At 40.7% G+C, this 25,996-nt stretch overlaps 2 protein-coding genes across 5 annotated transcripts in view; one reads left to right on the top strand and one right to left on the bottom strand.

The window, feature by feature from the left end:
- The window catches only part of tert (telomerase reverse transcriptase), a 31,743-nt gene extending 6,110 nt beyond the window's left edge, over positions 1 to 25,633 (bottom strand). Inside the window, exons 1-17 of one of the 4 annotated variants that reach the window (XM_042506002.1) lie at positions 25,354 to 25,633; positions 21,715 to 23,017; positions 20,435 to 20,624; positions 20,126 to 20,279; positions 19,854 to 20,021; positions 18,441 to 18,602; positions 17,913 to 18,014; positions 17,746 to 17,831; positions 17,557 to 17,673; positions 17,370 to 17,441; positions 16,797 to 16,985; positions 15,376 to 15,502; positions 13,981 to 14,042; positions 12,781 to 12,905; positions 12,538 to 12,675; positions 11,253 to 11,417; positions 9,798 to 9,879 (exon numbers count right to left, since the gene is read on the bottom strand). In XM_042506002.1, the coding sequence (XP_042361936.1) occupies positions 11,314 to 11,417; positions 12,538 to 12,675; positions 12,781 to 12,905; positions 13,981 to 14,042; positions 15,376 to 15,502; positions 16,797 to 16,985; positions 17,370 to 17,441; positions 17,557 to 17,673; positions 17,746 to 17,831; positions 17,913 to 18,014; positions 18,441 to 18,602; positions 19,854 to 20,021; positions 20,126 to 20,279; positions 20,435 to 20,624; positions 21,715 to 23,017; positions 25,354 to 25,608 (3,354 nt within the window). In that variant the 5' untranslated portion in view covers positions 25,609 to 25,633 and the 3' untranslated portion in view covers positions 9,798 to 9,879; positions 11,253 to 11,313. Of the gene's footprint in view, positions 1 to 9,797; positions 9,896 to 11,252; positions 11,418 to 12,537; positions 12,906 to 13,980; positions 14,043 to 15,375; positions 15,503 to 16,796; positions 16,986 to 17,369; positions 17,442 to 17,556; positions 17,674 to 17,745; positions 17,832 to 17,912; positions 18,015 to 18,440; positions 18,603 to 19,853; positions 20,022 to 20,125; positions 20,280 to 20,434; positions 20,625 to 21,714; positions 23,018 to 25,353 lie in introns of those variants that run through there. The other 3 variants (XM_042505997.1, XM_042505998.1, XM_042505999.1) reach the window with 3 other exon arrangements.
- On the top strand, positions 947 to 11,243 carry slc6a18 (solute carrier family 6 member 18). The gene is made up of 12 exons (XM_042506004.1): positions 947 to 1,088; positions 1,328 to 1,468; positions 1,613 to 1,750; positions 2,123 to 2,304; positions 2,450 to 2,560; positions 2,645 to 2,757; positions 5,965 to 6,093; positions 6,190 to 6,346; positions 6,546 to 6,750; positions 9,469 to 9,628; positions 9,737 to 9,899; positions 10,484 to 11,243. The coding sequence occupies exons 1-12, from the start codon at positions 947 to 949 to the stop codon at positions 10,682 to 10,684; spliced, it is 1,842 nt and encodes a 613-aa protein (XP_042361938.1). The 3' UTR covers positions 10,685 to 11,243.
- Positions 25,634 to 25,996: the final 363 nt, after the last annotated feature.

Below are 25,996 nucleotides of genomic sequence, written 5' to 3'. Positions count from 1 at the left end.
TTGCTGGTAGTTCTGTGAAGAGAGAGGTATGAGGTGTTGGGGATGGTGGGGATAGTTGCACAGAGTAACAGTTTTGGGAATTAAGCAAAGGCAGGAGATGACTGGCTTTGGGGAGAGAGCCAGCCTAAGCTGTAGACAACTCCTCCATCTGACCCTTGGAAAGATCACTTCTAAATCACAAAAATGGTTTGTGAGCTAATGTTCAATGTTTGAATGATTCAATAAACATACTGCTTTGTCATGATATAACTGTTGCCAGCAACCGAATAAAAACACACCAGTCACAGCCAGAGGCATTACATGTCAATGATTGTCAAAGTTTAAGGTCACTGTGCCTTCACCAAAATGCCATTTTGGCCATGTCTTTAAGAAATATCATAAAATGTCAAAGGTCAACTTTATTATGACCTCATGATGTTATTTATAATGCTGTTATTATTATCCATTGCCCTAACTCTGTTAGGAACTGTACTCACTATATCGAGATCTTCTGTGCTACAGGGTTGAAGATGTTCAAAGCATCCATGTTTTAGAATTTGTAGCTTCTTTGCAGCAACATCCATGATTAAAGCATCGTCAACTGTCATGACTACTAAAGAGTCTGAACAGACAGGGATGTAAGCTGCGGCTTGACTGGTTGGCAGGGGCATACGATGCAAGACGATGATTCAAGGTTATTAAATGCATCACAGTATGCCTTAGGTCAGTGTAACACCAGGTTATCCATTAATCTGAGTCTTAGCACACTCTCATTTTAAACACGCTGGCAGGTTTAACCATTAAAACATAATGCCTGATGTTCTCAGTCCCCTTAAAAACCAATACAATCTATAACTCTCAAAGCTGCACCTGATTGGACATTAAAGGACTGCCCACTAAAGATTAGAAGAGCTGGATCCTTGCACCAGAACTGGAATTGTGATAAGCCATTTTTTTCCAGGTGACAATGAGCCAAACAAAAGACTCTGGGGTGGAGGAGACACCTAAATGGGACAACAAGGTTCAGTACCTGTTAACATGTATTGGCTTTGCAGTGGGAGTTGGAAATGTCTGGCGTTTTCCCTACCTTTGCCAAATCTATGGAGGAGGTAAGATGCTCTTATATTAAACTATCATAACATTTTTACTAGCCTGACTCCTCCAGTTTTAGGACACCTGGAAAACTGAAGTAAATTCCAGTCATCATCCTAGTGTCTAAATATTATAACTGTAATAACTGTATTTCAGTAGCTTGAGATCTTTTAGTATTGCAGAGCACTTTTTTCATAGCCTGAAGTCTGAAGTCTGGTTTGATGACTAAGCTAAATGTTAAACTTCATGTCTTCAGGTGCATTCCTCATCCCCTATCTGATAGCGCTGGTGTTTGAGGGCCTCCCTCTGCTCTACCTGGAGCTGGCTATAGGACAGAGACTCCGCATGGGCAGCGTCGGTGTCTGGTACACCATCTCACCACTATTGGGTGGAGTTGGTGGGTGACCTAGAGTTATTAGTAACATTTCTAAAGATTTTTTTAATTTGTCATATTCTTTATTATTTCATTTTCTGAAAACTTTTTTGAGGCATTGAAAATGTTTGGTTTTGTGTCATTTGTTTTTATTTATCCTGTGTGTAGGAATTGCCTCAATGTTGGTGTCATTGCTGGTGAGCATTTTCTACAATACCCTCCTGGCTTGGGTGCTCTGGTACCTCTTTAACTCTTTCCAAAACCCCCTGCCATGGAGCCAGTGTCCACTCAATGATGACCTCACAGGTATCAAGAAAACTCATCGGTCATTCTATCTGCACCGGATACATGTATTGTCAAAAACTGTAACGGTAACTTAAAAAGTGTTGCTTAATAGCAGCTTAAAAGTATAGGATACATTCTAATGTATCAAATTTGGTTTGAGAAATTAGAATTATTTTGGTAAGGACTTTAAACTATCAAGGCTCTATGGGGAGTTTCAGGTCAGACTCCAATTTTTTTCTCCACTTTTTATATTTAACTATACAGAAACACATCTCTTGTGTAATACAGAATATATTTTATTACTGATCTCTGAAATTATGAACTTGAAGATTAGGCCATTGTGGAATTTTATTGATCTCACATGCTCATTATTCACTGTCTGGATTCATAAAGGCTATAATGCAGAATGTGAAAAGAGCACTTCAGCGAACTACTTCTGGTACCGTGAGACCCTGAATGTCACAACTGACATTGAGACAAGCGGCTCCCTGCATTGGTGGTTGGTCATCTGTCTGGCCAGTGCTTGGTGTATCGTCTACATCTGCTTCATTAAAGGCATCGAGTCCATGGGAAAGGTCCGTTTACCTGGTAAAAAGGATAAAATGTCCTATTTCAGAATCAGCCACTACACCAGACACACTTTACTGCTGACAATTAGAGTAAGATGTAGAAATAAAGAAAGGGTTAATGAAGGCTGTATTGTCTGCTTGCATATTTCAGGCTGTGTATGTGACAGCCACATTTCCTTATCTGGTGCTGACTATTTTCCTGATCCGAGCCCTCACTCTGCCTGGAGCTACTGATGGACTTGTGTACCTCTTCACTCCTGATGTAAGTTTAACCACTTGTTGCTAGAACAGGTGATAAGAGATTTTGTTCAGGAAACCTGATGTCTTGCGTTTATGCTTGCTGCAGTGGGAGATACTGAAGAACCCACAGGTGTGGCTGGATGCTGCCACGCAGATCTTCTTCTCTCTCTCGGTAGCCTTTGGAGGTCTGATAGCTTTCTCCAGCTATAATCCAGAGAGGTAACGTTCTAATTTGTCCTTCCTGACCACCAGAGGCAGTGGTGTAGCATTGACTGTCATTGAGTATTCTTATCTACAAACTCATGGTTGACCTTAGATGACCCAGGAAAACTTCCTGTTTTATCCCCAAGATAATTCCTTTTTCATCTTCTTGCTTAAGCAGGTTACCTGTTGTGGTAGCATTAAGCTAAGTTATTGATGCTTATTCAGAGTTCATCACTTGTAGCCTTATGATCACTCTGGTCGTAGTTACAGATTATTTGACTTCCAAAAGCAAACAAGCTATCGCTCTCCGGGCAGGGATAGCTTCTTTTCAAATTGGTGGACACTCCTATCCTCACTTCTCACTGGCATGATAAAAACGAATTCACCTGTAAACATCAGTCGGTAAGCTCACACATCAAGATGCTAGTAGGAGTTATCTGGTATTACATATAATGGTACTGATTTCATGGTCAGCAGAGGGCTTGTGACAAGACCAAGCCTGCTTGGTGTTGTCTAATATTCACAACATACTTTGTCAGTGTAGAAAGTGTCTTTGCTCCGCTCTCATTGTAGCGATATAAATATAAATACAGCATGTTTTCTCTCTGTTAGCTAATATTGACAACATACTGTGCCAGTAAAGAGCTTGTTCCTGATCCTCTCTCACTGTAGCACATAACAAGCAGAGTGTTCTTGTTCAAGCTCATGAAGTGGACCGCTAACAAAAGAGTGAGTTCAGTGTTAGCTGATGTTGACAGTTACTGTGTTAGTGAAGAGAATGTCACTGCCCTCTAACTACATGTACTCTTTCTCCTCTTGATTTCACAGTCAGTGTGTGCTCTCGCTCTACTGACTTTAGTGGTCTGCAGCATTTGATGCAGCAGAGTTTCTCTGGCACTGTTTCTTAGGTTAACTCATGTAGTTGTAGTAACAGTATGGCTCTTCAACTCAAAAACAGTCATGACCTTTGTCCCTGTTGTCTTGGCCTTGAGCATCTGAGGGAGGGCCTCTCTGAAGACCCATGCCTGAATTGCAGCTTCATGCTTCATGCAGTAAAGGCTGCTAGACTGGCCGAGGTCAAACTCCTGTCTACCCATCCTAAATGTCGATGACTAGGTCTGACAGGCTGTCCTAGATGGATCTGCTAACCACTGATATGGTCCAGCTCAAGTTTCCTCTTTTGTCCTTCCATTTTGGTGCTGGTACAGAGGTTGCTGGTGTACCCAATGCACCCATGGCTGAAATGATTCTACAGGAGGATGGTGTCTGAGTGGCAGCTTTAGGCACTTTCTTTGATGATTATGGCGAGGAGGAGCCCTTCCATACCTTTAGGCTTCACTTCCATTCCTCAGCTCAAACTTCTTCAGACAGGGCAGATGACAGGGATCTGTCATTGGCATGGCACTAGCTTATTTGCAGCTGGATGCAAAGCAGTCTTGAACCACCTATACTATTTCTCCCTCTGATAAAAATCTGAGGGGGCTGAATGCACACTAGAGGGGGACTAAGGCTCTCTCCGCTCTTATGTCTCTTGGCTGACCTGTGGCAGCCATGCAGGATGCAGCAAAAGTTGGCCTTGACTGCATACCAGTCATGTACTCCCTTATAAGTTCCCCTGACAAGAATCTGAGGCCAGATACCAGGTACACTTGGCCCCAGTATTAGGGCACAGATGACCTACTATCTAGGGCTTATGACACAGCGAGAGGCATGGGCCATATTGACAACTTCCTCTCTCACCTAATGCATGCCCTCTTAGCTTCCCTTTAGTAGGCTGCAGTAAATGCTTCAGCTATCAGCCTTAGTAATTGTTCACTGCAGGCCCCTGTTCCATTGTGAAGGGAACTTGGGAGTCTATTCTGGTTCAGGCTCATTGTGAGGTTTGGCTTGTGCAAACCTGTCAAGTCTTCCAACCATTTAAAATGCTTTCACACTGTTTGTCACATGCATCCATTCACACTCAAATGCATACATTGGTGGCCAAGATTGATATGGTCAGTCCCTGTTAACCAGCCTATGGGGAATGTATCTAACAGAAAAATTGAACCACTTTCTATCCTTTCACAAGCCTTAATCAGGTGTAAGAACTGCTTCATACAGAGGTGGTGCAAAGCAACTGAAGTCTCTTTGGCAGGGTGGAGATGGACCTTGAAGATGTTGATCCAATGGTCCCACTGGTTTTCCTCAACAGAGAAGACCAGCCCTCTGGGTTAGGATGCTAGGATGATAAATACATGTCCATGGGGGTAAGGATTGGGGGTCTTAGGCAGAGTCTTCATTTAAGGCAGAAGCTCTCCCTGAGCCTCTTAGTGCTGGCCTGGTGTAACTGTGTACAGTGTACCTTCTTCCCAACTTCAACTGGTAGAAAAGGCTGTTATCCAGGTGATTGGAATCTTAAGTGATTTTCCTGGCCCTTTTTTTGCAGCACCTGGTCTAAACATCCTTTCGGCAAGGTAGAGCGGTGCCTATAGCGGGCTTTACAGTCCTGTTCAGCCTGCAGGCACCAGTAGTCCAGGACTCTCTGGATGGTGCAGGAGAAGACATTTCTTTTTTTTTGAAAGAATACACAGAATTTCCTCAGGCATCATTGAGCAGTCTCCGCCTTCTTCACCACTGAGCTAGCCAGTATGGAGCAAGGCCCTCATGATGTGGTCATCAAGGTAGCCTACTTGACACTACCGACCCTCTCTGCTGACATTTAGGAGTAGGTTATTGTCCTGACACTAGCGGGTCAGGTCTTCCATTTCTTTCAGGTGAGCTTTTTTATTGGGCTTAGTGAAACTAGATATTGCTGATCAAATATGAACCAAGATTATGTTACTAAATTGACTATTTCTTGTCTTAAATGTTTTCAGAAACATGTTTAACTGTTTTTCAAGAAAATTTGTTACCAACCGGCCGCCATATTGTTTCCTGTGTCAAAGCTTCCAAGTTCACATTAGGTCACCCATGAGTGGGAGCATTTATGGATTCCGTGTGGCTTAGTACATTCTTGTAGCTGTAGGTTTAATGCCTCTTGAGCAAAAGTGAATGCCACAGCTTTTTCTCTCTGGTCATGTAGCCCCAATTTCAAAAGTAATTGCATCTTTCTATGACGTAGACTGCCTGGTTTAATGAAAAGAATGTCTTTCCAGCAGTTAATACTTATTAAACTCCCTCAGTAAAATTGCAATGGTTTGTGTAATGACTTACAGAGCCATTTTTCTCCTGTGTGTCCATTAGAAATAACTGTGAGAGAGATGCTGTTCTAGTAGGAATAATAAATAGTGCCACATCTCTCTACGGCTCCATTCCCATCTTCTCCATTCTGGGATTTAAAGCAAACAACGCCTTCAACTCCTGTATGAAGGAGTACGTATGCACAGATATTCTATGAAATTCTACAGCTTCTATTCTTTTTCTTAATGAAACCAGTGAGGCTAATGTTCTTTCGTATCCTATCCGTAGAAACATCTTGGTTCTGACCAACGAATTTGAGATTGCAGACCAGATCATCACAGTGGAGAACTATGATGACTGGATTAAGCATCTAAATAGTTCATTTCCGGGTCAGATGGCCAATGTGAACCTGACTCACTGTAACCTGCAAACATTCCTCGACCAGGTATTGTAATTTTAAAAACACATCCAATCTTGTATTCTTTTTGCCAGATAATCATTATTCTAATTTCCCTCTTCAACCAAATCCTGGTTGTTTTTTTGTACATTCCTCTTTTCCCCCCTGTAGCAAAGTACATCATTTGCTGGTCAAACATGTACATTTTCTGATTACTTTCTGGCCTCTTTTTCATGTTCCTCCCCAGAGTGCATCAGGTACCGGCCTGGCTTTTATTGTGTTCAGCGAAGCAGTGATCGAGATGCCAGGCTCTCAGATATGGGCTATACTGTTCTTTATCATGCTCTTCAGCTTGGGCCTCACATCCATGTTTGGCAACATAGAGGGAGTCCTCAATCCTGTAAGGGAACTCAAACTGGTGCCCAAGTGGATCCCAAATGAGCTCGTAACAGGTACCTGCAAACCAGCTAAAGCTGTTCTGAATTTAAAGATGTACATGTGATGTAGAAAACTTGTGGTCAGTCTTGAGTCTTGATTGATGAATAACAAACTTGATGACCCCCAGTTGTCCTTACTTGAATATACATTTATTACAATCTGAGAGAAGAGTATGCACGGACACAGATGTACCAAAAACTTCAAGTAACATTGCCTCCTTGAAGGCGTAAAAAGTGTTGCATAACCCTTGATCCAGAATAATTGTTATCTATGAGGTCCTCATCATAGCTTAACCTCCAGACACCCAGAGCTTCCTAGCATATCCCATGCCAAGTGTGGAGGAATCGGAGGCCTCTGAAAATGTTAAACTATCTTATCATTCATTCCTTCATGCCAAACATTTTTCTACTAGTTCACCCCTTTTTTTGATCCTGAGATCAGCATTATCCTAATGCACCAATGAGCTCTGTCTCCCCTGCAGCCTAACAGGAGGCTGCTTCAAGAAAAGACACTTAGTCTACTGAGTGAGTGAGAGTGTCAAGGGCATTAACACTGAGACAAAACATCGTGCTTCAATCTTGCTTCATTTGTGAATGAGTAAAAGACTCACTTTGACTAACTACACTCCTTAGACAAAAGAAGAAGGTAAAAACCTCTAAAAAAATTGCCAGAGAAAAAAACAAAATACACTAAGTAATTAAATAAGTTCAAATCATTTAAATTCCATTTAAAATGTTAAATGTACTGATTCAACTTGAAGACATCCACCAACAAAATAAGCAATTAAGCCTTAATCATTCATTTACTCACTTCTGAGGTAAAATACAATAATAATACAAATACGCTTAAATTAAGAAAATCTAGAAGCAAAAACTTTCTGAAGTAGATTTCGCAACCTAACTCTTTGTCTTGATACAAATGGTTTTGTTACAATTATTATTACACTCATCTTTACACAACAGATAACTTAAATACAGTAACTCAGACCATGTTAAGGCAGGGATACTCAACTTGCTTTGCTTGAGGGCCACTTTTATAAAATAACATGAGCCAAAGGCCAGTTGCAGCAGCCCCATATATGTCCCTAGGATTTGAGGTCATTTCTAGGATTGAAGGATGTTTCTAGGATTTTAGCAGGTTTCTGGGATTTTAGGACGTTTTAGGATCTTAGGATATTTGTACTGTTTAAGCAGGTCTCAAGGATTTTAGGACATATCTTAGATTTTAGGATGTTTCTATGATTTTAGCACCTTATCGGCCTAGCCTGGACCTCTGTTGGGTGGTGCTAGGGATCCTCCTTGCACTTAAAAAAAAAAAAAAAAAAAAAGCTCTATTTGGATGTTGTTTTATGCACTCTGGCATCTTACGTACACTAAAAGTACAAAAACAATTCTCAGTGTGAATCACTTTATTTTTATTGTGAATTAGAAAATGGTTGGGGGGCCAACCAGCACCATACTGGGGGCCCCATTTGGGCCATAAGTTGAGTATCACTGCATTAAGGAAATATGAGGTGTGCCTTTGAACAACAACTATTGTTTATCTTATGACTGAGTACTTTTCAAAACATCTAAAATGTATAACACCATGCACAAAGTGGTCACTGTATGATCAAAGAAATGCATTTGATGATTTTATAGGCACCTCAATCAAATTAATAAAATGAAACAATAAAATGAATTTAAATGAATTAAAGCTAAAACTAAATAAATGTAACAAGTATAAGGCAGCTGTGACTCAGGTTGATACATAAACAAATTTCTTTGCATGTCAAAGTACCCTTGGACAAGATACTGAATCTCAGATTCATTTTAATAGCTGAGTGCATGTAAATGTTTAAACTTTTGGCACAGTGTGTGATGACATGTAGTGTAAAAATGTTTTGCGATATCAGAAGATTAGCAAGGCGCTATGACAGTTCATCCATTTACCATCTTTACAAAAATGAAAATATACATTTTCAAGAACACAAACTGTTTCAGTGGTATTTATTGTAACCTTCTCTCTGGATATTGTCCTACCTTCTGTGAAGGAAAAAAAGATGCAAACAAGCTGGCATATGTTTTCAACCAAAGTGAACAATGATTACAATTGATCAGGTCAAAGCTGGCCAGATATCACACTAACACACCAACATTAAATTATGTTACATCAAATAAAATAGCTTGAAACAATCTTTCTATCAAGAAACTCAAACTATAAACCATCGTAAATAAAATAAATCACAGCAGTCAAGCACACAAAGCATATCTACCTTTAAAAGTCCAGTTTTAGTCAGACTGACACAATAATTTAACTTTTCTGCCATCATGTAAACCTACTGAATGATTTTAAAGGTGGTAGCTGAGGCAATTTGGTAGCGATTGTACTGGTAGTGGATTACACTCTTGCAGAAGGTGGTGCCTTTCGTCCCCTGTGTACCTGATGCACGTTCTTTCATCACTTTTTGGATAAGCTAGCAAAACTGTAACCTAAATCATTGTTTATTAACTTATCTTTGCCATAACCTAAAGATTAAACCTACAGAAGAAATTGTGGCTGTAAATTCAACTGTAAACTGTAAATTCAGAGATTTTTTTATTGATTTTTTTTTGTGTGAAGGACTCTGGGACCTCTGAAAAGATCAAATCATAATATCACATCAGAAATACTTCATGTCAAATAGATACATTTTATAACATGTTTTCCCTTTTGAATTCCCTCTCTGAAAAACTTGTCTCTTGCTTCCTTAGCGGCCATCTGCTTAGTATCCTTCTTGATTGCTCTCATCTTCACCCTGGGCTCGGGGAACTACTGGGTGGAGGTCTTTAACAGCTATGTGGGCTCTGTACCTCTGCTCATCGTTGCACTCTTCGAGATTATTGGAGTCATTTATGTCCGTGGAATGAAAACGTAACTTTTTCTCTTCTTCTTTGATACTCTTACATTCTTTGGTTGACTAATGACAATTTAGATCCCTGTGTGTTAAACATTTTCTATGGTCCCTGTTTTCTGTGACAGTTTCAGTGAAGACATTTATTTCATGACCGGGAAGAGGCCCAACATCTTCTGGAAGGTGTGCTGGATGGTCATCAGTCCTTTAATGCTCCTGGCGGTGCTTGTTTCCTATGTGGTTGTCCAGGCACAGAACCACCCCTCTTATCCTGCATGGAACCCAGCCTATGTAAGCAAGTCAAGGGAACTGGTATGAAGACGTTAAGAACTTATGGCGTCAAGTCTTAAATAAATTCTATTAGAATACAGAGAACAGGACCGTGATGTTAGCCGGAGTGAGCACCCCAAAGCATTGTAGGACATTGTGACTGTGTACCATACCAGCTGGTGGTGGTACTGCACCAAAACAATGTTAGCCCATTGACAATAAACTTCAAAGAAGAGGATGCAGTTGAGTTTATCCAGTTTGACAACACACAGGGATAGTGTATGTTTGCTGCATTATCAAAACAGATCGCTAATGGACTGCAAGTTTTTTTTTTTTTTTTTTTTCCAGTTTTACAATGAAATACGCTTAGTTGCTTTTTGCAGAGTTAGATAAGAAGATCGATGCACTCCCATGTCTACAGCTACATATGAAGCTAGCACCAGCAAGATTTTTTGTCAGAAGATAAATAAATATGCCTACCAGAACCTTTAAAGTTAGCCATTTAGCATGTTTTACCTTAATTGTTTAACCCATACAGATTTATAAATAAAATAATTTTACAATATTCTAAATGTTACATTTTACACTTTTGTCTTTTCCTCAAGGAAAAATTTCCAGAAACTGAAACAAAGCCCTATCCAGACTGGGTGTTTGCCATAATCATCCTCCTCTGTGTTGTGCCCGTGATTTCCATCCCTCTGGTGGCTCTCTACAAACTGATCTGCCGTGGCATCAAGAAGTCCTCTGCTCGTGCTGACCTAAATCCATACTGCAATGATGGTTTCGAGGTTGAAACACTGGAATAGTTTAATCAGTCAGGCTCAGCTAGAACAGACTTTGCTACTGATGTTTACACTTATCTGCATTTAATAGGAGCTGAAAACTGTTTTATTTACATATTTAACAGTGAAATTCTTTCATTTGTACATTGTTGGATAGTGCTAATGAACATGATGTAAATAACTATCAGTCTAACACATCATACTGTAACTCGCAGCCATATCACAACACTTCATTGCAGAGATCTAAAGCTCATCCAAATGATCTTCCAGATGACGTCATGTCTTCTTTGTGGAAAACTACCACAAAGTATAAATCAAAGTCCAGACAGACTAACAGCTGTGGGATGGGGTGGGCTCTGTAACAGTAGCTGGATGATTTTAAGTTATCTATTTTTATTGATCTGGTGGATGTTGGCTTATAGGGTGTGTTTATGACTGAGCTTTATCACTTAAATGTTTTATAACAGATAAATAAGCACTGTGTCTCTCTCATTTAAACCCTCTTCTGAACACTGTTTTGAGGAAGAAAAAAATATGGATAAACTCGCAACAAGAACATTTTAGTAAAGCAGGACTAAGTTCTTTTCTCTACCTTTGAGCTGCTGAGGGTTTCATGGTTGTGCTGGGTGCTGTGATTGGGGCTGGCTAGTAGTCTACATCTGGATGTCCAAGAAGTCCACTGGGGTCCTCGGGGTAGTAGCCTGTCGGACTCTAGCCAGTCTCAAATCTCCCAGACGCCACTCCAGACTGCGCTTCCCTGTCACAAGAGTGGGAGCAGAGGACAATAAGTGTTCAGAAAATTCATCCACTGATGTGGCAATAATGTGACTAAATGTGAGATTGTTTGGTACCTAGATTTTTTGGGTTGAGTGCACCTCTAACAAAGTCCACATTTTAAGAGACTGGTCTTCCGGGAAAGTTGTGATGATGTTTTAATTTAGTTCATTTATAGCGAGTCTTTTCATAAGGCACATAAATTCCCAGCTCTACAGGAACAAGCTTACTGATGCTGGTGTGAGATTGGACAGTACAGTGTAGTTTTGGTGCTCATTTTGGCATAAAAATTCCACTTGCTGCTCAGCTTCTCTTACTGCAGCACATGCACACACAGACCTCTCACAGACCTTACAGCTTTCCAGCTGCTTCACATTTTTACATGAAGTGCAGATCAATACTTGAATCAAAATAATATTCTTAGTGATTAAAGAGTAACTACACCTCCCACTTCTGGCTTTAGTGCCTCCTAACTTTCAGATGTTTTTTTCCAACTTTACAAACTATAAAGTGTCACAACCACTGTCAAAGAGTCGGAGGCAAACTGGACTCTGTTTCGCTCTCTCTTTGCATGGGTTAAACTGTGACCCTACGTGATGGTGAAGTTGTGAAGCACACAGTCTCTCTGTCACCCAAGCTCTGGGGTGCAAGGTGTCAGCATCGTGTCTATCAGACCAACAACCCCCCCACCAATCAGTTCATCATTGAGTCCAAATGGACATTTCTTCCAAAGTTGAAGAGATATCCTCAAGGCGTTCTTGATGTATCACGTTCATGAGAATGAGACGTACAGAAAACATAATGCCTTTGCCTACAGCCACAGCTATCCCCAGCACAGAGGCATAACAATAATAATAATACATTAAACACTGATGACATTAATTATTAGTTTGAGCCCTGAGTTACTGTTACTGTGTTGTGTGCAGGTTGTGTAGCACAATGTATTTAATCTTTTCTATGAAATGTTACATAAACCTTATCATTACAGTAGCTGGAGAAATATGTTTTGACAATATTGCTTGTCATCCTGTGCTACCATAGGATACTTCCTGTGTAGTATTGTTGTGCATGTGTGTGTGTTTCCTGAAGGTAGGTCCACATACGTTTGTGCAGGTGCTGGAGCAGATCCTTGTAAAGAGGACGGTATCGTGACAGCACCAACAGGAAGGACAGACAGAAAAGCAGCTCCACTGCTTCATACTGCACAATGCCAGTCTGGGCCTTACTGCCTAATGTGAGTCCTGGGTAAATGGGAAGAGATTCAAAAAAAGAAAGAAAGAAAATGGATTTTGAACTTGATATTGCTTGAAATATTTGTTTCCATATGTATGATGGGGAAATGTTGCCTTTGTTGCTGAGCCTGATGAGTTGATTGCCATATTCAGCCATATCCAGGATCATCTGCAGGAAGTACATGGGGTTCTTAGCAACCGTCTGACCAAAGGGCAAACTCTGGACACACACATGGAACCTAAAAAACAGAGAGAGAGAGAGAGAGAGGGAGAGAAAAACAGGAGACAAACGAGACGACAAAGACAAAGCCTGCCCATTCACATATTTACACTGAGATAAAAGGCAGGACAATGCCTGCTCAGCTCAGTGCAGTTATTGATTAATAACCCTTGCTGTTCTCACATAAGCAGTTTTACATTCACTTACCTATTTATTAAGTCAAGGCCCGTGAGTTCATTTGAGAGGGAAATGAGTAGTGTCTGAAGAAACTAAACTGTATTTCAATACTTCAGGTAGGTAATGGAAAATTACTCACATTGCCCACTGAATTTATTTAATCTGAATAAAAGACAGCAGAATAGCATGTGATGACAGTAAAAGATTACAGTACAGATTTAAGATTGCACTTCAGGTCTGGGAAAAAAGAGTCAAAAGCAAGGTCACTAGACAGGTTTCCATTAAGCCTCATTTTGCGCAAACTGAAATTGCAAATACAAAATATGCCTAATGGAAAGACATCAATTTCTAAAAAATACCATTTATCGCAAAAAAAGTTTTTACCCTGGCATGAGGTGGATATTTCAGGCGATTCGAAAAAGCCATTTTCACAAAACTGCAATGGAAACTTTTTTGGCTTTTATAGGTCACATGATGCTAAAAAGGCTCACTCTGGCATGATGAAACAGGTGCTACAAAAGGTGTTACTGCATAGCATAACTTTTCAAAAGTTCATCCTGAATATTACAATTCCTTAATGAAATCACGGACCATCACCTTCCAGAAATCCCTCATATGTGGTCTATGTGGTCGCTCCCACGTATAAGGGGCTTGCTCTTCCATTATCATTCCATAACGAGCCTACGTGGCCTTGGATTGGAAATAATGACAGCTAGAGCTATGACTGCAATAGAAATAAAGCTGCTTATGTTTCAAACATCCCTCACCATGCTTCTTTGAATGTTATCACCAGAGGAAAAGTCACATAACACCACTGAATGGAAAAGCTGTCATCTCGCAATTGTTTTGGATTGACATTTCAAATATCACTTAAGTTTTGCACAAATCTGTAATGGAAAACCGTGTACTGTCTTTACCTGTGTGCATGAAGCAGCACTAACTTGTAGATGTTCTTGTAGACTGCCTCAAGAGAATTGGTCTGCAAAGTTAAAAGAAACCATTATCTTATGATTAGCACAGATGCAAAGGGCCAAAAGGAAATTAAATGTAAAATAAATTATGTTTGGGACTCATGATCTCTACCAAATAAATGCAGGAACATTTATCAAAGGTAAAGTTGAGGCAAACTGTCTTTAAATTTAGTAGGGCTGCCCCTTGAAAGTCAGAGATTTGAATCATCAGTTTGAGACCCTCAGATGACTGAGACTCCTTCAAGTGTACAGTGTGAACCAAATTTTAAACTGATCAGGTTCAGTGGTAGAGAGCAGAGACCTTCTACTTAGAAGTGGTGAATTCAAATCTCATAGCAACTTAATATGATACAGTCTCTGACTTTTGTTTGAAATTCAGTGTCTTGCACATTTATGACCCGCTGTTAGCAGAGTTAGCTTTTTTCCTATATTAACTGAATGCTGTTGTCACACTGCACAAATGGTGGAGCCTGTTCAAACTTTAAGATTTTGCATGAAAAACTAAAGTAATCATCGAATATTATTATTGAACAGCCAGATCTGATCCATTAACATAATTCTGAGTTGGGTACAGCCCTAAAAATTAGCATAGCCAATATTAAATAGTTATTTTCTGTTTCCTAAACCATTTCACTGTAGGTCCTGTGCATATCAGGTTGCCCCACACATTTATTTATACGTGGCAGCCCCTCATGAACAAAACACCTGCAGCCACTAATAGATTTTCTATTTTTGGAGCTGGACTGTTCATGAGAAGCACTGTTGAAATTTCTGTATATACACAATTCAGTTACAGATTGCACCACACTCTTGGAGCATGCACTCGTGTACTCTCTTCTGCTTGCATGTGTGTTGCGTTACAGCTCCGTTGCGGTTTTGCTCCGTGATCCCTCTGCAGCAGCTGCTTCTCTACACTGATCTGATCTGATCAGCTCTGCACAGATTGACCGAACAATTACCCATCCTTTGACTCATAAACTACTGCAGAGGAAAAAAAGAAGTCACAGAGGGCTCAGTTTGTGCCGCGTACATGGACCAGCAAAAACCTCCAAATTTAGAAGGGTGACCCCCACCCCCAACTTTCACCTGTTATTTACCACTTTGTTGCTGTTTCGGGGTAACTTGTGGCTGGTCACCTTGGATATTTGTTGACTTATTTGTTATTTCTATAAGCTGATTTAAACATGAAGTGGGGTCAAGAGCATTATTGAACAGAGTGGAAGACCTAAACATTTATAAAGGACCGGCTACAAGATCTTCAATTAAAGGCTAAAAAGAAGCCCAATGGTGCCTGCAATTTTAATAAAAAAATAAAAATGCAGGCACCATTATTTCTCTAACCTTCAGGTCCAAGAACAAGGCATGGCACTTGAGTCTTAGGATAGCCATCAGTTTCCTCCTCATTTGCTGTCCAGCTGAGTGGAATGAGCCCAGAGTAAGGCTGTAGCGCAATGACAGTCCTGCATAGCTGTTAGAGATGCAAAGTAATAAAAAGCAGCATTGGTTAAAAAATGCAAACATTAAAGTTGAAAAAACACAACAGAACTTTCCATGCAAAAATACTGTAAATGGAGATGTGGTTATAATTTTTACAGCACTTTGTGCAAGAATATTCATTATCTATGCTAGACTGTGTCCCCTAAAACCTTTATGAGTACGTACAAAGTACAGGAGAGAGCAGCAGGTTTTTACTTGGCTTTCAAGAAACCATGAAGACAAAAACTCAGACAGACAAAAGACAAAAAGCACGCTTGAGGCAGTATTTCTACAGAATAATAACTAGGGCTGTTCAATCACATTTTTTTGCCCCCGATCTGAGTCATTAAATGTTGAGTATCTGCCAATACCGAGTCCCAATCTGATCTGATTTTCCTACATAATTTCGCTGCACAGTGTACACTTTAAGCAGGCTCCTGTTAAGTTATTAAAATCATTCCAATGTATAGCCTATGCTTTACAATATAAATAAATGAAAAGCTCTGCAATACATTAGCCTATTATTATAATAATGATTATTATTCACTCATTATTCATTTCTTTAAAAAAATAGGAAGATAAACCCTCTCCTTAGTCTTTTTGGCCTCGTCTATGTCTCAAGGGAATGTCTCTGTCTCTATAAGAGAGTATTCTCCAGTGTTTGTTGCTTCGGTGCAGCTTGTGTCTCAGTAAACTGAATGGGCTGTATTCTGTTGAGTGTTTATTTTTGTCATCATCACACCTTTTGGGGGGATTATGCATCATTAATACATAAACCATGTTGACTTTTTGCTCCCACAGCTTTAATTGTTCTGGCAGTGATGAGTGGTGAGTGAGGTTGTAGTAAGCTCTGTACTGCTCTCCTTTCCTCTCTCCTCCAAGCAGGGTGGAGAAACACCATGCGCTATAGCTGAAGGCAAAATGCAAGACTTTCACGCTGAGCTGGAATGAATTGATGTGCATAACTTCGGTAAATAACATAAATAAACAGTTTCATACTGCATTTTCGTTTATGGTGTGTAGGGCACAGCCACTGATCTTACACAGACACTGGAGCTCAACAGAGGTGAGATAGAGAGAGCTGAGTGGAAAAGAGTGGACGAATGGTGCGCTTTGTATTGTTCTGCATTAAATTAAAACACCTGTGTGACAGCTGACATAAAACAAAGGATTGGATTGCTTTATAAGCTAAATATAGCTAATCTCAATCAGTTTACAATTTCTTGATTGGTGCAATGTTTGTGATCGAGCCATCACTAATAATTGCAGCTGACAGGATGCTTCACCTGGAATAGTCTTTGTAAATGTCCAGTGAGTGTGTGTCCAGCAGCAGTCCACACCAGGGGAAGAGGCAGTGAGGGGGCAGTACACGAATGCCAGGACAAGAGCCCACACTTCCAGGCACCTGAAAGTTGACCACCACCTTCTGTGGGTTGACCACCAGCCCATACTGTGGTACCCCTGCCAGCAAGATCCTACACACAAAGAACAAGTGTTAGTATCAACTGCTGCATGAAAATTTCAGCATTGTGTTAAAATCTTTTAAGTCTAAAGTCTTTTTCCATTAAAAAAAAAACACTATGGAGCCTTTATAGATCTGCTGACAAATAGACATCACCATGTGGATCTCGGTGTATAACAAAGCTCATAAAATCAGGTTTTATCATATGCCATATATAGATTTGCTGAAACGAACAGGATAACAAAGTTCACTACAATTCTTTAACACTGGGAACTAAAACAGTTATGTTTCATGTGTATGTTATTGTTTCCCATCAATGATACTGTTTACAGATCAGATTTGGACTAATGGTCACTTGAAAAGCAATGTGTGCGAAAATACTTGGTGTGTGTCATACTTGAGAAAGGTTAGTGCTTCATGTAAGTCTGGGGTGATCAGAAGGAAGTCATCCACCAGTCTCATCAAACATCTACAGGACACAGAATGAGGGAAATAAAACGTAGAGTAAACAGAAAAGAGCTACAGTACAAAGAGAGCGCCCCCTGCTGCTGCACATGTGTTATTACATCTACAGTCTGCTGTACCTTTTCTTTTCAGGTATGTCTTTGAACAGGACATTCTCCATGTGACCGTAGCAGAGACAGCAGAGCAGACTGGACACAACTGAGCCCTGAGGAATCCCTCGACACTGACGATATGTTCTGAAAAACATAGAGCTAGAATCAGATTGTGACAAAGCAAAGCAAAATAAGTGTGTGTGTTGTAATGCTTACTTCTTCCCAAACTGAACAACGCTGCCGGTTAACATTTGGGTGAAGAACTGCAGCGCCTCTCTGCCATAAAGATCAGCACCAAAACTCTAAAAGACAGAAAAGAAACGTTCAGGTAGGAAGTATCAAACATCTTTATGTAAAGAAACATGTGAGGATGTCTCTCTCACCTGCTCTACCAGTATGGCGTGATGAACTTTCCCTCTTTTTTGCAGGGATGTCACAAACCCTTTCATGTTGGTGGATCCCATGTTGTCCTCCAGGAAATCAGCCTGTATTAAAGAAGTATTCCACTGCTGTAAAGATGGCGTTTTAATAAAACTTGTCTGGCTATGTAATAGAAACACAAACACTTTTGAAATTAAAGCTACAGTACATGACCAGAGAAACAGAGAAAAAGGACTGTGCTTTTGCTCAGGAGGTAGAAAACCTACAACGACCAGAATGCACTGCACCACAACAGCCCAAATAACACTCCGCTGGTGGATGACAGCTGGCTGGTAACAAATGATCTCGTTATCTAGGCACTGGTTAGATGCAGGGATGTTTACCACACTTCATTTATTCATCTCATGGTTTTGATACAAAGCTGGTGGAGAACCAGCAAAATATCCCTTAATCAAACATGAGAAACTCTGAAATTGGGTCCAATATTGTTACAATCAAACTGTGTATAGTACGTGTGTGTATGATGGTACCTGTCGAACAAAGGATTTTTTCAGGCCCTCATGGGAATCAGCCCAGATCTTGGCATAGTGGCGGATGGTAAAGAATTTGTCCTGGACCGGTAACAGAGCCTGGCCAATGACCTCAATGAGTCTGTCATGAGGCAGACTCTCATAGGCTCCACTCACATCCACCTTAAGCACACAGAGAGAAATCATGACCCTTCTGTTCTTGAGATATGATGTTGAGTAATAGACAGAAAAGTGTTTTTGCAGAACATTACAATATCACAGTTGACCTTATTGCTGTGCCTCTCTCCCCCTCTCCTCCCCTCTCTCTTTCTCTTTCCTTTTGCCATGATTATATTTCATTTGTTATTTATGACATCTATTGCATGTCTGTCCGTCCTGGAAGAGGGATCCCTCATCATCCTCTGCCACTCTTCCTGAGGTTTCTTCCTTTATTTTCCCCGTTACAGGGGTACTTTTTCAGGAGTTTTTCCTTGGGTGATGTGAGGGTCTAAGGGCAGAGAGATGTCGTACACTGTAAGGACCTCTGAGGCAAACCATGTTTTGCGATAATGGGCTCTATAAATAAAATTGACTTGACTTGACTTTACTTGACTTTCACGTCTTGGATATAAAATGCCAACATTATTATGTCCTATAAGACATACGAGTGAAATTTGAGTGCATGAATTCTTGAGTTACGTTTTATGAGGTCACCGTGACATTGACCTTTGACCATCATCTCATAGGATTCTACTCAGCTCATGCTTGTATCGAAGTGTATCATTTTAGGAAACTCCCTCAAGGCCATCTTCAGATATTGCCTTCACGAAAATGAGGGGGATGCAAGATCAGTGACCCTGACATTAGAGCATCAAATTCTAAACTGCTGATTGTTGAGTTCACGTCAATGTTTGTGTCAAATTTGAATAAATTCCCTCAAGGTGTTCATGAGATGTTGCTTTCACAAGAATGAGACAGATTCAAGGTCACTGTGACCGTGAGCTTTGACCACCAAAATCAGATCAGTTCATCCTTGAGTCCACTCGAAAGTTTGTGCCAAATTTGAAAAATTCCTTCATGGTGTTTTTGAGATATTGCGTTCACAGGAATGAGATAGACAAGGTCACCTCGACCTTCACCTTTGACCTGTTAACACCAGAATCTAATTACTTCATCCTTGAGTCAAAGTAGATGTTCATGCTACACTTGAACTTGGGGTGTTCTTGTGATATTGCTGTCACAAGAATGGGTGGACAGATGAATAGATGAATAGATGGATGGACAGATGCACAGACAACCTTAAAACATAATGCCTTCAGCCTCAGCCATCACCAGCACGGAAGCACAGAAAATATATGAAAATGACTGCATAAAAGATCCACTACTATTTTGTCATTTTCTGTAAAATTAACATACTGGCAGAGAAAAAACAACCTTGACAAAGTAGAGGGGTTGTGGCTTGTCCTTCTGGGCTGGAGCTAAAGAGCACAACACCTTGTGGATATCCGTCATCCCCCACACAGTGGAGCCCAGGAGGGATGGAGAGGAGCGCACACAGGCCTGCAGCATGTCCAGCAAGTCCCGTACTCGCCCTCGGTAGAGCTGAAGGAGAAAGGACATGTACTAAAAATGTTCACACGTTCACTGCATGTAAAAATACACAATTCATGGATTCTTAAGGGAGAACTTTAATAGTGCATAAAAACCCTGGTTTTGGGATCTGCTCCGATGACTCGTGTGATTGGCCTCATGCCATCAGTCTTGGGAATGAAGCGAAGGCGGGAGATGACAGTGTTTTTGGGGAGGGATGCCACCTGAGCTGGAGTCAATTCCTCCATCTGACCCTTGGAGAGGTGACCCCTAAATAAAAAAAAAATGATTTGTGAGCTTGTGTCCCACGACTGCATGAGTGTGAACCTTTGTGGGTGAATGTGTGTGTGTATGTATGTATGTGTGTATGTATGTGTGTATGTGTGTGTGTGTGTGAGTGTGTGAGTGTGTGTGTGTGTGTTCACCTGAAGGCCAAGTCCTGCAGTTTCACCCACACTTCTTGTCTGTAGAACCTCAATGCATTCTTCTGGCCCACACCCTCAGTGACATAAAAACAGGCTCGAACCAGGCCCACGACATAACCGTCCAGAAGCCAAGCCAGGAACTGACCAAGGATCTGTGTCCGGTACGAGAGCTCACTGGGTGGGAACCTGCCTGCAGATGAGAGCGGTTTTCTTAAGTCTGCATTCATGCCAAATAAGGTGTTTAAGTGAAAACTCGTGTCCTCCATATCATTTGAATGTGGGCAGTGCGTCTATTGGCAAAACCACAAGGGATACTGGAAAGAAAGAAAAGCACAGCAGCCTACAGCAAAAAAGATGAGACAGAATCAGTTTTGGGACAAGTTCAACCCAGCATCACATTACTGGTGCCAATCACATAGCCGACGATCAGACCAGAAGATGGCCGCATTCCACAGAAACAAGTAATACACTCAGTATGTTGACACAATGTCAGAAAAAGTCGAAATATTGTGTTAGTCTGACTAAAACTAGACTTTTAAAACACATGTAAACATGTTAGTCTGACTGATATTGTACTAAGTCAACTTTCTCAAAGTTGGACTAATACACTTAGATAAATGCGATTGGGAGTTGATTTACTCTCTCATGTTTAAGCATCAACCAGACCTGAACTGGCCTAGGTGTCCTGCACACGCTACATAGTCCCTGCACAGGGCTTTGACCTGGGAGTTGAGCAGCATAAATTCATAAAAGAGGAAGCTGGGAAAAAAAAGAAGCGGGGAAGAAAAAAACAAAAACAAGAAGAAGGTACCAAGTAAAATGTAGAGTATGTACTAAATGTACATGTTGTCACTGTTTGCTGCTTGCTTACTTGTTTGGTATGTGGTGTAATAGGTCAACCGAAGAAGGTCAAAATGCAACTAACTGAAAGGAGGCATATCTCTACCTGGTGTGGAGTAGTCGGACATACTTCTGTCAATTAATGGATTCTGCTTGTATACTGGGACAAGGACAGTAGTCCTATTAAATGGCCTAATTGAGCTTTAACCGTAGCTTCATTTATCTGTGCATGTACAAGTACCGAGATGTGGAGATTGACTTTCTATAGTTTGTCTTTACCCTCCACCCCCACATATGGGCCACTGAGGTGACACTGACACAGATAAATGGCGCACAAGGTGACAACACCTGATTTGGTGTGAATGCAGCCGAAGTCAGCCAAAATACATCAGTATTGTACATGCAGTAGCTGAAAAAAGTTCACCAGCTGATAATCTTACCTGTTTTACTGATCTTCAGCCAATCACAGTCATTCACTTTCATCTTCCACATGAGTTCAGCCAGTGACAGCCTCTCAAACTTGCTGCTGCGCAAGAAGTCCCTGACTCTGAAAAAGAAATGAAGCCGGTTGTGGTCGGAGCCCCACAGCTCCTCGGGGATCACAGCGGAGAGGCATTCCCTGACGAACAAGTAGACCCGGTAAGGTGCACAGTGCCGCGGCAACAGGGAGCTTAATTCTCCTTGTTCTGCATCTCTATGTTCTCCGGCCGGGCACATCCTCTGCAGTATTCTACTGTAGGGACACCTCCTGTGCTGACGCAACAGCCGGCCGAACAGAGGGACCATGTTAAAGAAGCGCTGCGGGAGTTTCTTTGGCTTCCTCTCCAGCCCGTTCAGATACGCCAGTCCCTCGAAGAAGACTGTTCGTACCAAGTCTTGCCCTTGAAGCCTTCTGCATCCATCAGCAGTCTTCTTCTTCCTGTTGAGAAGGAAGCCACGCATGCCTCTTCCTCCATACAGGAATCCCAGCGTGCGGATATAACACTGCGAGGGAGGCAAAGGGGGGAAAATACCTGATCTCCAGCTGGGCCCTCCCTCCGAGGGAAGTGTGGTTGTTGTGGTTTCAACAGGCTGTTTGGAACCAGCAGCATGATTCTCCAAAGGCTTCATAGACAATGTTGGTTCCGCAGACATGGGCGGCCCTTCCTCTACAGATTCATAGCAAACCTGTTGGATTTCTTGAGTGGGTTCTTGCTGTCCAACCCGTCTCCTCTTTTCAGAGCAAGTCATATTTTCATCATCAGTTTCTCTCTTTCTTTTCCCCTTCTTTAGTCTCACCTCCTTTCTGTTCCTCTTCTTGCTGATAGGAGGATTCTCGACCTTCTGTCTCCTTTTCATGCCAACTGCAGCTCGTTTCCTACCAGCCTCAGCACCGTTCTGTGTCCTGGACCACGACTGGAGAGAGAACCCAGTGGAGGCAGTGGTCATGGACACCCTGTCATAGACAGGAGCGCCACACACCTGGAAAACGCATGACGGAGGGACAGCCACAAACACAGAGCAGCTCTCCAGCAGGTACCGTGTGATATCTGTGCCGAGGCGTACTGTGACTTTCTTCCACAGGTCGCTGCCATGGATGTAGGCAGCGCTTTGAGTTATGTCTCCTTGGAATTTGAAATGGTCAGCATTCCTCTCCTCCTGAGCCAGGGACAGGAAATTGTAGCCGTGTGCCAAGATGTTCCTTTTTCTCTTTCTTTTCAGACTGTTGAGAACAAAGGCCAGCAGTTCAGGCAGAGTGCAGATCTGTGGAAAACGGTACATACATCAGAGTCAACATTGTTCAGTCAACATAAGAAGTGTCTGTCAGCTGAGTTTTATGATTACATCCTCATGTGTTCTTTTCCTTTTTTAATCAAATAATAAAACAAAACATCGAGTTTAGTCTAATATACACCTGACAGCTGAGTAGTCTGGATATCTATTATCTATTATGACTCAAGACTTACATTTAATATTATGTCTGTAAATTTGGCATATAATACTAAGCTGTGGCACTGTTAGGCCTGGGCGTCAAAGGCTAGGTTATATATATTTATATAGATATATATATATATATATATATAAGAACAGACCTGATTTTTTTTTTTTTCAAGTCTCTGAGCTAATATTCTGTCAGTCTGTTTTTACTTGTACTTTAGCTGATTGGTTTATGGATTCACATTTATTTTTGAAGATGTAAAACACAAATAAAACAGAAAAGGATAAAAACAAAAGAAAAAACAATAATTGAGATAGCTGATAGCCTATACAACAAAGTCAATGAATAGATTCTAATAAACAACAAAAATGAAATCTTACATGTCCAACCAGTAGCAGGAGGAAGTACAAACGTATTTATTTTTACCCCCTCTCAGCTACTTATCAGTAAATGTATTTTGTAACATTCCATCTTTGTTAACATATATAACACAAGTAAAAAGATTTTCTCAACTCTGCTTGATATTCTTTTAATGGTAGCATATGCTAAGTATGCTATAGTCAATACTGATTGCTTCCAACTATTATTTAAAATTGGTCTGACTTGCAATGAGCAATGAGAATCTAATCAAGACACTACCAAAAAAAAGTTACAATAAACTTACCTGATAATAAGCAAAAAATATGAATATATACATTTTTTCTGAAACATAACTTTAAAATGGTATCATTTATATGTGATTATAATAATTATATATATATAGTTTTCTGGACTATTTTCCCAAGAGTTTTGAGAATTTTCCTCTTTTTTAATAACGAAGTTTCAAGTCATTCTCTTGTCAACTTTTACAAATTTTCTTGCAATTTACGGGACATTTCTTGCCAAGTTGCTCACTGCCTTTTTCTTAATGTTTTCAAAAGAAATCAGACCAATTTGCTCAGGTCTCAAGGGTTAAATAGCTCACGAAAGGCATCCCAACACAGCACAAGAAAACTGATGTCCATCCAGGTTTCAAAGGGTTCATATTTCTGTCATTGCAATTCATAATTAATCTGGAAAGTTCAAAAAATGTTTTAAGGGTAAATAAGGTGCCTGCCTTTTGTTGAAAGCAGCTTTGATTGCTTGCTGGCTACACTTAACACTTGTTTTGCCCTTTGTTAAGCTCTTTATGTTGGTTAGTCATAGTTTTGTTTGGCTTGTACTAATTTATGATTAAACCAGCTGGGTTATTTGTTTTATTCTTGATTATTAGTTGTTTGTTGTTGTACACGAGTGTAGATTGCGCCATTGTTTTGCTGTGAAGACTGCTGCGCCACACGTGAGGTGAGGAGGTTCCAGCACCCCTGGGTGCTCCTCAGTGTAGTCTGCTTCTCTGCAAGTGGCCTCGACGTACTGTTACTTAGTTAAGCCTAGGTTGGACTGCATTTTTCCTCAATTTATGGTTTTAGATGTTGTATCAGGCCTTTGTTTGGATAAATTTTAATAAACTAATACTTCTATTAGTTCCATTAGTATTTCTTTGTATCTGTATTTCTTTCTTTGTTTGTCTATTAACTTTATCTCCCAAACAGCTGCAGTTCCAACACATTTATTTATTTTCATCAATAAAATAAAATATTTTGTTTATTTTGCTATCACGTCTCTGTCCTTGTTTCAGTTATGAGTTTGTTTGCCCTTAATACTAACTTTCAACATAACTTTGGGTTAGTATGAAATATTTCCTGGGGTTTAATTCCCAATGTGAGTTTTTACGTTGTCCTTCCAATTACTACAAAAACTGCTAAAATGCATCATGCAGCAGCAAGAGAGGTGTGTCTGAGGGGCATGCTGCAACATAGGTAAACAATGGTTTTGTTGGTGCCTTGTGATCAGCCCTTAAGCAGGGGGGCTAGGGGGATCCATAAGTCCAGGCTAAGCCCCCAATGTGCTTAAATTCTTGAAATGCCCATGACACAAAGTGGTATTATCCACACCACAGCTATTGACTAATATATTGACTGCTCTATTATAATCAATTTCATTTTATAAGCTGACACAATTTGAGTTTTTCACATTTTGGTTTAATGTTGACCTGCAAGTAAAATATCCTTCCTACATCATGTTAACGTGTCAGCTCGAATAAACTGACATGTAGGACAGTTTTGACTTGAAATGACTGTACCTGGGTACAGCTCGGCACCTGCTGCAGCTCCTTGTCAAAGCAGACGAACACCCCCCGGACGAAGGCTTTGAATCGGTGTGTGTCGGACTGCTCGGTGAGCTCTGCTCGGTGTCCCTCTCTGAACACGATGCTGTCCGCGAACTCCTCCAGCGTCTGCACGTGCTGATACAGACACCGGAGAATGTCCAGCGTCTGGGACATGTCAGCCGTGGACATACTGACGGCATGGACCCGCTGTGTTATTACACAGGACATGGAAGTCACAGTGTAGCGGTGGTTACCAAGCATGCACAGCGCTACGTGTGTCATTTAAGGGCCCGCGTCATCCTCAGCCAATGAGAAATCAGTTTACTGAACAAGTCCAATCAGAGAGCCTCATACTCCTACGTGAATTTACAGTTGACCAATAGCCAACAAGAAAGGGCATGTTTTTTTTTTTTTTATTTTCCATGAATAAATGCCATTCCTGTGCCAAAAAAAAAAAAAAACTGTGTATACAGACTTTAACCCTAATATTACACAACCATAGTTCAATGGGTCTCAAAACCCTACTAAAAAATATTATACTTGTGATTTCCCACTTTGAGTTTATTTTTTAACCAACATCAGTCCTAATCATGAATATCAAATAATTCATTTTCAG

The sequence above is a fragment of the Plectropomus leopardus genome, chromosome 18 (genome assembly GCF_008729295.1).
Source record: "Plectropomus leopardus isolate mb chromosome 18, YSFRI_Pleo_2.0, whole genome shotgun sequence".
Lineage (NCBI taxonomy): Eukaryota > Metazoa > Chordata > Actinopteri > Perciformes > Serranidae > Plectropomus > Plectropomus leopardus.
Note: the sequence above shows the minus strand (reverse complement) of the source record. Positions and strands in the feature narration are given on the sequence as shown.

Coding starts and splice junctions, on each gene's coding strand:
- slc6a18 (XM_042506004.1), top strand. CDS start 947: ATGAGCCAAACAAAAGACTCTGGGGTGGAGGAGACACCTAAATGGGAC. Junction 1,469..1,612: donor ACCACTATTGGGTGGAGTTG/GTGGGTGACCTA, acceptor TCCTGTGTGTAG/GAATTGCCTCAATGTTGGTG. Junction 6,347..6,545: donor TGCAAACATTCCTCGACCAG/GTATTGTAATTT, acceptor GTTCCTCCCCAG/AGTGCATCAGGTACCGGCCT.